Raw genomic sequence first — 13588 nt, 5'->3', positions numbered from 1 at the left:
CGCAGTTCCACTGGGATTTTAAAGTAGTAGATTTTTTTGTTTGTTCTGTTTTGTTTCTGAGTTGGGAAAAGGTGGCTGTCAGAGGCTTTTCGAAGCAGCCAGCCAGCGCGGTCTGAAACTCCAGGGCTCCTGACAGGGAAACATGTGGGCACAATCCTGGAATCACTTTTTTCTCCCTGGATTTCTTGCCCTTCTTTTATGGATGAATGTGGAAACAAATGAAGATTCAGCTTTCCTAAATCCAAGAAGGACATTTAAGAGATAAAGCTACAAGGACTCTCATCTCACAGGGTGGGATCAGGACTTAACGCACTGCAGAGAGGCTGCCGTGGCCCCACCTTGAGCCTGAGTGGTGACTGGCGGCGTCATTACTGGAGTGATCCATTCTCATAGACTCAAAATGATGGAAATGCACTGTCCCTTCCTCAGTTCTCCATAGCAGTCAATCTATGGTCATAGCTTGACCTGATCACCAACCATCTGAGCCATCATAGAAGCCTTTTCTACCTCAGCTGCTGCCTGGCATATGAAATGCCCACCATAGCCAGATTCATTTACTAAAACAGGGGTTTCATAATGTTTTACTTCCTGCTTAGAAGCTTTTAATGGCTCTCCAGGACCTTCAGGACAAAACGCTAACTCCTTAGGCTGCCATCTGAGGCCATGACAAATCGGTCTCAGCCTGTCTTCCCATATTAACGGCTCAACAAACCCATAGGGCTGTTTGATAACCTGCAAGTGAATCCTAAACACGTTTTGAACTTTCCCATTGCCTAAGGTTTGCTAAACGTGTGGCTCCACTATTACTCCCAGCCACGCTCTCCCCTGTCCCCCATCTCTTCTCTGCTCATCTCTCCTGGTTGTCGTCCAAAGCTCCTCCAGGTCTGGATCAGATCTCGTCTGTTTAAGAGCAGCCTCAGCCTCTCTTCCCACCCCAGCACCCCCTCAACCCTCCCCCTCCCAAACTCCTCGAGCCTCTGGGACTTTGGCAACCATGTGATAGTAGGCATATGTGGCAATGTTGAGCCAGTTATTTTTTTTTTAAATAAGCCACAGAATTGATTCAAATGTTGCCAGTTTTTCTACTAGTGTAGGTTTTCTGGTCCATTGTATGAAAAGCAACAATGAAAGGAATCCAAGAGATCTCCTTGACACAATCAAACTGAAATTCAGTGCGATTAAATGTCTTGACAAAGTCACACAGCTAGCAAGGGGCAGGGCTGGGACACAAAGCCAACCCTTCTGATGTCAAATCCTGTGTTCTTTCTCCTGTACCACGCTTGATGATTCTACACAGGAAAGAGTATTGTGCATTTGGCCATGAATCAAAAGAGACCAGTTTGTATTAAATTAGAGACCTTCATTCACATTGCAACATGACATTTCAAAGCTACTGTTAGAGCATAAGGGACTGTAACCAATGACCACCTTTTCTTCTCCTGTCCTCTAACCAATGACCACCTTTTCTTCTCCTGTCCTCTAACCAATGACCACCTTTTCTTCTCCTGTCCTCACTCACATGCTTTGAGAACACATAGGATGAGGGATGGATGATAGTAATAATAACGTGACAGAGAGAAACTCACCCTTTTTTATAGCCAAGCAAATACAACCCATTGCATACATGTTGTGAAGATAAACCATAACTAGTCCTCAAGTAAGAGCACTTGACAGCACCCTTTATCCTTTTTAGTTCATCTTGAAATCACCTAGTAATCTGCATTAGCTAATTGCTTTTACCCAAGACCCAAGAGGGGAAAAAAAAGCCATCCAGACAGGAGATAGTTTTGCATCTTGGAGCAAGTCCCCTGCAGAATAGGTTCTCTCTTACCTTCTCAAGGAATTAGGAGATGGGGTGCTGTCTTCCCTCATGTTTACATTTCAAAGAGGTGGCCTCCAGGTCTCTTAGGAAACACTCCTGAGTTTTACAGGTGGCCACAGGCTTATTTAGCTTTTCAAAAGATTTACAACATCTCAAAGGGACAGAGAAAGAATTTACAATGACACGTGTCCTACAGTAAATGCTCTCAGAGAAGGAGGAGGAAAGCAGTCTCTTTCCCTTATTGCATGAAAGATAATTCAAAACAGGTTTTTGATTTGTATTTACCCTTGCATTAGAAAGGAACAGTTGAGCTACAGCTGCACAGCTCCTTTGATGAGACAGAAGGAACAAGGGATGCAGACACCAGAAGGTTATTCAGAAAGTGCTCCTGGCTGGGCGTGATGGCTCAGGCCTGTAATCCCAGCACTTTGGGAGGCTGAGGCAGGCGGATTACCTGAGGTCAGGAGTTTGTGACCAGCCTGGCCAACATGGTGAAACCCTGTCTCTACTAAAAATACAAAAATTAGCCGGGCGTGGTGGCACACGCCCGTAATCCCAGCTACTCAGGAGGCTGAGACAGGAGAATTGCTTGAGCCCAGGAGACGGAGGTTGCAGTGATCCGAGATTGTGGCCACTGCACTCCAGCCTAGGTGACAGAGCAAGACTCTGTCTCAAAAAAAAAAAAAGAAAAAAAAAAAAAAGAAGGAGAAAGTGTTCCCATGGCACCCTTGGAGGGGGATAATGTTCCTCTTACATCTTTGATGCTCCTTTTAGAAGTATGTGGTTTTATTATATATTATATTAATGTTAGGCTTTAGGTTAAAGGAAAATTCAATTTCGCTTTCCTAAGGACACAGGAACACGTATTTGAATCTAGGAGATTGACAATAGCTCTCCTAAGGGTCTGTCCCTTTCCTGTGCTAGCTTAGCTTAGCCAATCAACCCATTAGTCCTTCAGCAAGTCTTCTGAGACCTTTCTGTGGGTCTGGCGCACACTGGACACTGTGGAATAGGGGAAATGTGAGACGAATGAAGTCCTCAGAGTGTAGTTATTCTCCTCACCAACCCCAGGTTCTAGGTCAATGATGAAACGGGTGCGTGCCAAAGTGAATGGCAATAGGCAAACAGCATTTACATTCTTCCCATGAAATGACATGATTTGTTAGCATATTCAGTCTCTTTCTGCTTTCCTAGTTCGTTCTTTTGAGCTGATAAATGGTTATATCACTTAATACTGTAGATTTTATCTTCAAAGGTCTATCTGCTAAGGCATTTAGTGGCTGAGCTATGACTCCGGGGGGCTGGCTCAGGTGTCCTAGTACTGTCACAGGTTGCACAGTGTCTTTGCAGAAGCCTGATTTTATTTGGAAGTCAGCTTCCCTCACTGAGGCCAGACACTGGGTCACTCAACTGACTGACGCCTTAGTTTTGGGGTTCCAGTTTCTACAACTGGTTGATGAGCTCTGTGTTAGGGCAGCCTGGGGAAGAACTGAGCATTGGGGTGCCTTCAGTCCAGGTTGATTTTGTGGATTTGAAATCACTCTGTAAAACACCAAACTGTACCTCATAAATATGTAAAGTTACAATGTATCAATTTTTAAAATTCTGTACAGCCATTAATTATGCAATAAAATAAGTATGCATTAAAAAAAAAAAAAAAAGAAAGAAATCACTCTGATGCCCTTTAGGATGCAAGCATCTTTTCAGGTCTTTTTAGAATGCTGTCTTAGGTCAGGCTGCTAGAACACCTATCATAGGCTGGGTGGCTTAAACCACAGAAATTTCTATCTCATGGTTCTGGAGACTGGACCTCTGCCACCGGGGTGCCAGCATGGTTGGGTTCTAGTGATGCCCACTTTCCTTGGCTTGCAGATAGCTGCCTTCTCCCACTGTCCTCACATGACACAGAGTGAGCTCTGGTCTCCTCTTATAAGGGCACAAATCCCATCATGGAGGTCTTGCCCTCAAGAGCTCATCTAAACCTAATTACCTCCCAAAGGCTCCACCTCATCATACCATCACACTGGGGACTAGGGCTTCAACAGATGAATTTTGGGGGGCACAAAGATTCAGTCCATAGCAGATGCATTTCTCAGTTGAAGCTAAAAAGCAATTCCAAAAATGTTTTTTTCTTTGGTAGATTCATACGGTATACACTGCTATGACCTTGCCAATGATTAAAATATTAGAAATTTAGAAATACCCATTGTAGTCACTGTCCCTAGTCCCCTAAGTGGCCTCATTCCTGTCATCTCATCTCTTCTCTTAGATTTGCCCCCTTCGCTTTGCAACCTTCTCCATAAGCCAGCAGATCCCTGCTCTGCTGTGGCTGGTGTTTGCTCTGATTGGCTTATGCTCATGGCATGCCTAATAGTTTGAATATCATCCCTGGGACTGGCAAAGGAGGCACTGTGGACTACAAGGCTGGGGAAAGCTGGGAAGAAGGATGAAGCCTGGAGTGCTAAACGCAGATGTGCTGATCTGAAGTGTATGCCAAAGGACATCACCTTTATAGGGAAGTGGACCAGGAGGAGGGAGCGAGATAATGTCAGATTAGAAGTGAGGGTGTGACATCTACAGCCATCTGATCTTTGACAAACCTGACAAAAACAAGCAATGGGGAAAGGATTCCCTATTTAATAAATGGTGTTGGGAAAACTGGTTAGCCATATGCAGAAAACTGAAACTGGACCCCTTCCTTACACTTTATACAAAAATTAACTCAAGATGGATTAAAGACTTAAACGTAAGACCTAAAACCATAAAAACGCTAGAAGAAAACCTGAGCAATACCATTCAGGACATAGGCATGGGCAAAGACTTCATGACTAAAACACCAAAAGCAATGGCAACAAAAGCCAACATTGACAAATGGGATCTAATTAAACTAAAGAGCTTTTGTACAGCAAAATAAACTAGCATCAGAGTGAACAGACAACCTATAGAATGGGAGAAAATTTTTGCAGTCTACCCATCTGACAAAGGGCTAATATCCAGAATCTAAAAGGAACTTAAACAAATTTACAAGAAAAAACCAAACAGCGCCATCAAAAAGTGAGCAAAGGATATGAACAGACACTTCTGAAAAGAAGACATTTATGTGGCCAACAAACGTATGAAAAAAAGCTCTTCATCACTGATCATTAGAGAAATGCAAATCAAAACCACAATGAGATACCATCTCACGCCAGTTAGAATGGCAATTATTAAAAAGTCAGGAAACAACAGATGCTGGAGAGGATGTGCAGAAATAGGAACGCTTTTACACTGTTGGTGGGAGTAAATTAGTTCAAACATTGTGGAAGACAGTGTAGCGATTCCTAAGAGATTTAGAACCAGAAATCCCATTTGACCCAGCCATCCCATTACTGGGTATATACCCAAAGATTATAAATCATTCTGCTATAAAGACATATGCACACGTATGTTTATTGCGGCACTTTTTACAATGGTAAAGACTTGGAACCAACCTAAATGCCCATCAATGATAGACTGGATAAAGAAAAAATGGCACATATACTCCATGGAATACTATGCAGCCATAAAAAAAGATGAGTTCATGTCCTTTGCAGGGACATGGATGAAGCTGAAGCCATCATTCTCAGCAAATTAACACAGGAACAGAAAACCAAACACCGCAGGCTCTCACTCATAAGTGGGAGTTGAACAATGAGAACACATGGACACAGGGAGGGGAACATCACACACTGGGGCCTGTCAGGGGATGAGGGGCTAGGGGACGGATAGCATTAGGAGAAACACCTAATGCAGATGACGGGTTGATGGGTGCAGCAAATCACCATGGCATGTGTATACCTATGTAACAAACCTGCACGTTCTGCACATGTATCCCAGAACTTAAAGTATAATTTAAAAAAAAAAAAAGAAGAAGGGAGGGTGTGAGTCTCCCGTCTGCTGCATGGCTGTTGACTCATTTTCGGGAGCCAGCACTGCTGCTGGGGAGTCCCACTTCTGGTCCTGATGGAATAATAGGGAGCAGGTTTATCCTCCTGTCTTAAAAACAGCCAGAAAGCTGGACAAGTATCTGAAATAACAGTGGACACTGGACAATAGGCAGAACAGGACAGGGATTCCTGGGAGACGGGAAGCAATAAGAGCAGCCTTGCAAGTGTCCAGCTCAGCAGTGCAGGAAGAGGGAGCCCAAACAGAGCCCGAGGGCCTACCCAGCTCAGGAGATGGAATGTGGGCTTCTGGGAGGCCAAGGGAGCTCGAATTTGCAGGGCAGAGAGCTGCAGAAGAAGAAGCCACAGAGAATGGTTCAGAGATCTGCAAGGAGTGCCTTCGAGTCTTCAGCTGAGTACCGGTCTGCACATGAATGTGAGGAAACCACCAAGGAAGGAGCTTGCATGCGAAACGATCTTCAGAAATCACTCAGACCTGGGGATACTTTGTGTCTGTGAGAGCAGCTTAGAAATATATCCCTAAATTATCTGATAGTCTTCCTTTCAAAAAGAGGTGCCTACTCCTACCTCCCTTGATTGTGGGCTGGGCTTACTAATATGCTTCTAAAGGACAGAATGTGGTGAAAGTGACGGTGATGGTTTGTGACTTTAGAGACTATGGTGTAGAAAGCCCTGTGGCTCCTGCTTGCCCTTTCTTGGGTCAGTCCCTCTGGGGAAGCCAGAAGCTGTATTGCTCAATCAGCCTCTGGACAGGTCCATGAGGCAAGAAATGGAGCCCCTGGCTATAGCCATGTGAGTCACCGTCCTGGAGGCAGATCCTTTGGCCCCAGTCAGAGGGCTCCATTCTAGCCATCACTTTGACTGCGAGCTCACGAGACAGCTTGAGTCAGAGCCACCAGCTGGGCTGCCCCTGGATTCCTGACACAAGAAACTGCAGGGACTAAATACTTGTTGTTTCAAGCTGCTAAGTTTTGAGGTAAATTTTACACAACAAACACTACATTTCCACCAGCCAGACTGGGGAGACCCCCTAAAATTCAGGACATCGAGGAGAAAAGTAGAAGAGAATTGCCTGGCAGAGGTGACAAATTAGTCCTAGAACAAAGGCTGTTCTGGATCTGCTGTAACAATATTGAACATCAAGCCTCAAAAAGATCAAACTAATCTTAAGTAACTTTACTGCGTCTCAGAACAAAGCACAACGCTGTTTAAAGGAATATAACAAAACCTAGCCACCAACGGTACAAAATTGACAATGTCCCGTGTCCAAACAAAAATAACGGGCTTGCCAAGAAGCAGGATAATATGACCTAGGATCTGGAGAAAAATCAATCAATAGAAACAGATCCTGAAATGACATTCATGATAGAATTAGATGAGGGTGTTAAAACAGCTACTATTTATATAACCATATGCGAATGACATTCAATGTAAACCCTTTGTATCAGGGTTCTCCAGAGAAGCAGAACCAGATAGGATAGATACAGATAAATGAGAGGGTATTTAGTTTGGAAATTGGCTAACATGATTATGGAGGCTGAGAAGTCCTGTGATTTGCTGTCTGCAAGCTAGAGAACCAGGGAAGCTGGTGACATAGCAAAGGCCTGAGAACCTGAGGGGCCACCAGTGCAGGTCCTGGAGTCCAATGGCTGGAGAGCCTGGAGTGCTGACGTCCAAGCGCAGGAGAAGAAGGCTGTCCCAGCTTCAGAAGAGGGAGTGAATTTGCCTTTCCGCAGCCTGTTTGTTCTGTCGAGGAATTCACCTGATTGGATGGAGCCCAGCCCGCATGGGTGAGGATGAATCTTCCTTCCTCACTCAGTTCACTGATCCAAATGCTGACCTCTACCAGAAACACACTCAAAGACATCCTCAGAGACAATGCTGTACCAGCTATCTGGGTATCCCTTAACCCAGTCAAGTTGACACCAAAAATTAACCATCACACCCTTCAATTGTAACTTCAGGAATTGTCAGATTGGTTACAAAAAAGAATACCCAACTGTATGGGGTCATTAAGAAAGCCACTTTAAACATAAAGACAGGTCAAAGTAAACAGAACGGAAAGAGATACCTGTGTGATGCTAACACTAATCAACAGAAAGCTGGAGTGGCTATATTAGTATCAGAAAAAATTGATTTCAGAGCAAGCAATATTAGCAAGGATGAGGGTCATTTGTTCATCTTTGACAATCCTAGATGTGTGTAGTTCTCATAACAGAGCTGCAAAGTTCATGAAGGGGTGACTAGGGAAGGGAAAGACTTTCTGTACTAAGTAACACTTCCCCCCAGGTATACACTACCGCTGGGAATTGCCTTGTTTCATGCAGCCATAGAAAATTCGTGTTCTTGGCCGAGTGCTGTGGCTCACGCTTATAATCCCAGCACTCTGGTTGGTCGAAGCGGGCAGATCACTTGAGCTCAGGAGTTCCAGACAGCCTGGGCAACATGGCGAAACCCTGTCTGTGTCAAAAAATTCAAAAATTAGCTGGGCGTGATGGGACTCATCTGTAATCCAGCTACTTGGGAGGCTGTGGTGGGAGGATCGCTTGAACCTGGCAGGTGGAGGTTGCAGTGAGCCAAGATTGCCCCACTGCACTCCAGCCTGGGTGACAGAGTGAGGCCCTATCTCAAGAAAAAGAAAGGAAGGAAGGAAGGGAGGGAGGGAGGGAGGGAGGTAGGGAGAAAGGAAGGAAAGGAAAGGAAGGAAAGGAAGGGAAGGAAGGAAGGAAAGAAGGAAGGGAAAGAGAAAGAAAGAAAGAGAGAGAAAGATCTACTTATCAAAAGATCTACTTATCAATTGATATGGGGTTCAACTGGGGAAAAAAAAATTGAAGCCATCTTCCCAGAGATGACAATAAACAGAAATAAACAAGTGAAAACCCAGAAGATCTGTGGTTGCTAATCAGAGGAAGCGGGTCTGAACAAAGCAGCACTTAGCCGTATATACCAAGCAGTGTCCAACAGGTTCTTAGCAGAGGCAGAACGTCATGACTTTTCTCCAGCACTTCTCATAAGTTTCTTCCCAGAGCAATCAGAGATGCTGCATCCAGTTTGCTTATTCACAGTTTGGGCACAAAAGAGATCTTCCTCAAGCCAACGATGAGACAGGCTTGACAAGGAGCAGGATGGCCTTCACAGCAGTGCAAATGGGAGCTCCTGTGAAATTCTAAGAGATGGCAGAGCTAAGAGATGTCAGCCCTGAGGCTTAGCATCCCCACAAGGAACTGACCAGGAGCCCGGGAGTCCTGCCCCAGCTGTGTCCCTAAGTTGCTGGGTTAACCTCTGTAGAATGTGAGGATGGCCTGGTCATTTTCATTCTCGAGAGACACTGGGGAGAAAAAGAACATTTTGTGAATGATGTTGTGTGTCCACAGGTAACTCTGAAGCGAGAGCTGCCAGAATTCAAGGCCACCTGCTTAATAGAAGACAACTAGAAACCTCATCCATGAGCATAGTAAGCACTGCTGTTCAGTAGTTCTATTATCTGCTAAGGTGTTATGACTATTAGATAAATAATATTGTTTGGCAACTGCAAGGAAAAGAACTGTGTAAATTGGTTCCAAACATTGCCACTCGAGTGCAGGAGTTCGAGACCAGCCTGGGCAACATGGCGAAACCTTGTCTCTGTAAAAAAAAAATACTCATCGTGGCTAACATGGTGAAACCCCATATCTACTAAAAATACAAAAAATTAGCTGGGCGTGGTGGCGGGTGCCTGTAGTCCCAGCTACTCCGGAGGCCGAGGCAGGAGAATGGCGTGAACCTGGAAGGCGAAGCTTGGAAGCTTGCAGTGAGCTGAGATCATGCCACTGCACTCCAGCCTGGGTGACAGAGTGAGACTCTGTCTCAAAACAAACAAACAAACAAACAAAAAAACACAAAAATTAGCTGGGTGAGGATGTTGCCCAGGCTGGTCTTGAACTCCTGAACTCCTGAATTCATTCATCAGTGATAAGCCCCTGCAAACACTGAGTGGTAAGAGCTTGAACTGGTAAAGTGATTTGATACTTCATTGGTTATCGGGATCCCAATATATCTCATTTAATTTCCCCCCAAAGCTGCTGAGATGGGGATGGTTATCTCTTTTTAACAGCTGAGGATGCTGAGGTTCAGACAGCACTCAGCCAGGTGGCTGAGCTGGACTTGAATCTGAGCCTGTTGGATTCTGAACCCTAGACTTCGTGCACCTGACCAGGTGGCCTATTATTAATGAGAAGATCTACAGTCATGCGCCGCATAACAATGCTCTGGTCAACTACAGACTGCGTATACGATGGTGCTCCCATAAGACTCTAATACTATATTTTTACTATGCCTTTTCTATGTTTAGGTAAGTTTAGACACACATACTGACCCATTGTTTGCCTCTCTGGGCCTGAGTTTTCCTATCTAAGGAAAGGGAGACTCTTAAGGGTCTTCTACCTCTGAGCTCTCCTTAGAATCCTGTCTGTGTAGCTGTTGTCTTAGCACTGGGGAATGTGGGACTTGAGATGTGCTGCTTAAGGCTGTGACAACCCCACACTTGTTTAGCAAGGTCATGGCGACTCCGAGGACTGACTCACGGTGATATGCGGGGTCTTTTTCTTCCTCCTGGGATTAGAGCCCACTGTCACAGTCCACACTTCCCAGCACAGCCGCCACTGTTTCTAAGCGATGGAGTTCTTTCCTCCCATCCCTGGTCATGTTGAGGTCTCTTTCCCTGCCCCATCCTCGCACCTTGGTCTATTTCTTCTTTCCTGCCTCTCTGCTGTTCTCTGTTCTAGCCCCGCTCATTAGGAATCGTTCCCAATCTGACCTGAGGAGAAAGGGTGTTCCATACCCACTCTTGTTTCATCCAGTGGAAGACAGGCATGGGGCTTGCTGTGAGCTCCCGAGCTCCCCCGCTCACCAGCGGCCGGCCACGGGCCTTCTTTCAAGCACCTGGGCATGCCTGACCGCTGTGTGTGTGCTGCTGGCTGGCCCGTGGTTCATTCTGCTCCTTGACATCTGGCCTAGATTTGCCTAGGTCGGTGCCTGCTCAGGCCACCCAGGTCAAGTGAATCCTCTTGCTTGGGGACAGGGCAGGTCAAATCCTGTATCAGTGCACAGCACTTCAGTTCACAGCGGCGAGGAGCACTGTGACAGTTTTTACGCGATCACAACCCCAGACTGTGCAGTTCCTGAGGACAGACACTGTGTCTGGTCTGCTCCCCTTTGGAGCCCCCAGTGCTCGGCCTAGGGCCTTCAACATGCTCCTCTGTGGCTAGCTGTCAGCCTTTATCATCCTGCCACTTCCTATGCCTCGACTCTAATCTGCGAGCCCCGCCCTAACTGTGGAGTAGGCCTCTGGACAGCCCGGGTGACCATCAAAACCTTCTGTGCTTTGGTTCCAGATGTTCGCTCTCCGAGGATCACTGTCCTCTCTGCAGAACCCAGGCCCTTTTACACCTGCCGCTTCCCCATGAAACTGGCCCTGCTCAGCCAGCCACAGCACCCAGGGGCCCCATTCCACCTTGGGTGGATTCCCAGGCTGCTCTGTTCCCTGCTGCCAAGGTAGTGAAGCGGCACCAGGTGGCCTCTGGTTCCCACCTGGTTCTTGAGAGAGTGCCCAGGACAAAGTCACCTCGTGAGGGGCCTCCAACCAAGGAGTGGCCTTAGACCCCAAGGAGATGCCCTCCCTTTCCTGGAGCCCCAGGCACTGGTACCAGGGATAAAAGGCTGTACCTCTGGGGGAAGAATTCATTGTCCTCTCTTTGGGATCCTTTCTGCCAGGGCAGTTACAGAGCTAACCATGCTCAGAGTCCTGGGGGATCAGCCGGCGTTTCTCCTTCCTACAGTAGCTCGCCGGACACCCGTGAACAGGGATGTTCACTCTTCCTGCCTACCTTGCCCCAGGTATTCTGGGCCTGTGCAGGTGGTTGATCTGCACAACTTCAGAGTTCTCAGGATACAACAGCTACTGTCACCAACTGGGCTCAGCAGTGGACAGATCCTTCTGGGAATGGCCACTCCTCAACTTACGGGGTTTTAGAATTGAAAAATCTTCCAACCCTGCAACTGTGACAGCGGCTTCCCATGATGCCTTTTTCATCCTCAAAGCAGATCTGTGTCATGTGCAACTGCAGCCCATTTCCCGGATTGTGAAACTGAGCCTCTAGAATCAGGATGCTTGTGCTGGCTTTGCTAAGGCATTACTCAGCCCCTCCTTCCTCCTCCAGTCAGCTAGAGCAAGGTTACTCATCCCCTGAGTTCCCTCTCCTCTTCCGAGTGTGGCTAGGCCTTGGGATTGGCCAGGGGGATCGCCTCAGCTCTCCTGGCTGAGTCACTGCTCAGTCAGGCCTGGTTGCTGATAGCACAGCCAAGGGCCCTCCCAGGGGGACTCCAGCCAGTGCTGGATCAAAAGCACCAGGGCTTTGGAAAGTCCAGTTTCATTTATCGCCTGGGAGTGCACTGTGATCTAGTGAGTGTTTTCTTCCCATTGCTTGTTTGTACAAAGGCTCCCCGCAACCTTGGCCTTCCCCGAGTGGCAGGCTGGGCAGCAGCGGGTCCTAATTTGCTCTGAATCTAGTCAGACTTTGCTCATCAGAACTGACTCTAGCCCTGCTGGGCCCCCAGGCTCATCATTTTGAGAATGAGGGCTTTGAGTTGAATTTTGCTGTATTTTCAGACCTCCTATCTCCACATTTGAATAATGGACTTATTTTACACAAAAAAATAAGTGGCCTGAAGTTGGACTGGCTTCCTGGAAAGCTTTTCCACATAGGGTAGACTTCTTCCCAGGCCAGCTCCTCCCTGGAGGTAGGAGGGGAGGGCGCAGGAGGGTGTCCTTCTGGGGCCTTGCAACCCCGGCGCTTTTGAGCAGCTGTGATGCACTTGCAGCTCTGGTCTCTGAGAAAACCCCTGTGGAGGTAGCTCACCTACAAACTGCAAGATTCTCTTTGTGTAGCTCCCACCTCTGCAATGTCAGCATGGGACGGGCTGCCTAGATGGGAGCTGCCGCAAGCCCAGCTGGAGCGTGTCCACACTTGACCGATGGATGAGAGCCGCGTCCCTGGACAAAGCTCTCCAAGCAGCTGCCCCCAGATGTCTGTCTAGAGCTGGCCGGCTCATCCAATTCACTAAGCTGCCGCATTCGATGCTGTTTCCAAGCTGGCCTCCTCCGTGGCCCTCTGCATCTCAGCAGAGCAGCGGTTCAATCTCCACACCGAGACTTGTCTTTGGGTATCGCATCACACACCTCCACCTGCTCCATTCATCAACAAGCGTGTGGGTTTTGCCTCCAAATCTCTCTGAAGTCCTTCCACTTCTTGCTGAGCAGCCCCTGCCATCTGAGCCACCATCATGTCCCCTGGTTCCCTGCAGTGCCACCTGTCTGCTGGCTTCTACTCCTGCAGTCCATTTTCCATGCAGTGGAGGGGTGACTTTTTAAAGAAGTAAATTAGATCATATAATTCCCAGGTTTAAAATTCTTTTTGGACCAGGTGTGGTGGTTCACACCTGTAATCCTGGCACTTTGGGAAGCCAAGGTGGGAAGGTTGCTTGAGCCCAGCTTGGGCAACATAGGGAGACCTTGTCTCTTCAAATAATTGAAAAAATTAGCTGGGTGTGGTGGCATGCACCTGTGGTCCCAGCTACTTGAGAGGCTGAGGCAGGAGGATTGCCTGAGGCCAGAAGGTGAAGGCTGCAGTGAACCAAGATTGTGCCACTGCACTATAGCCTGGGTGACAGAGTTGGACCCTGTTTCAAAAAGAATTGGTTTTGGAATAACATCTAAATAATACCTAAACTGCTTGCCTTGACCTACAAGACTTGAATATTTGGCCCTTGCCTCCCCTCCAGCCCCCAGCGCCAGCCCCAGGACCTT

The 13588-nt window shown here is 47.1% G+C and overlaps 1 protein-coding gene across 3 annotated transcripts in view; it reads left to right on the top strand.

Moving 5' to 3' along the window:
• LPIN1 (lipin 1) overlaps nt 1–13588 on the top strand; it is a 159122-nt gene that overhangs the window by 49152 nt on the left and 96382 nt on the right. For 2 of the 3 annotated variants that reach the window (XM_011965276.1, XM_011965277.1), the window contains exon 2: nt 9120–9199. The exons of the other annotated variant lie outside the window; for it this stretch is intronic. In XM_011965276.1, coding sequence (XP_011820666.1) covers nt 9191–9199 — 9 coding nt within the window. In that variant the 5' untranslated portion in view covers nt 9120–9190. The remainder of the gene's footprint in view (nt 1–9119; nt 9200–13588) is intronic. 3 annotated transcript variants of the gene reach the window in all.

Source organism: Mandrillus leucophaeus, unplaced genomic scaffold, assembly GCF_000951045.1.
Source record: "Mandrillus leucophaeus isolate KB7577 unplaced genomic scaffold, Mleu.le_1.0 Scaffold72, whole genome shotgun sequence".
In the NCBI taxonomy this organism is placed as follows: Eukaryota; Metazoa; Chordata; class Mammalia; order Primates; family Cercopithecidae; genus Mandrillus; species Mandrillus leucophaeus.
This window is presented reverse-complemented; position numbering and strand designations above follow the sequence as displayed.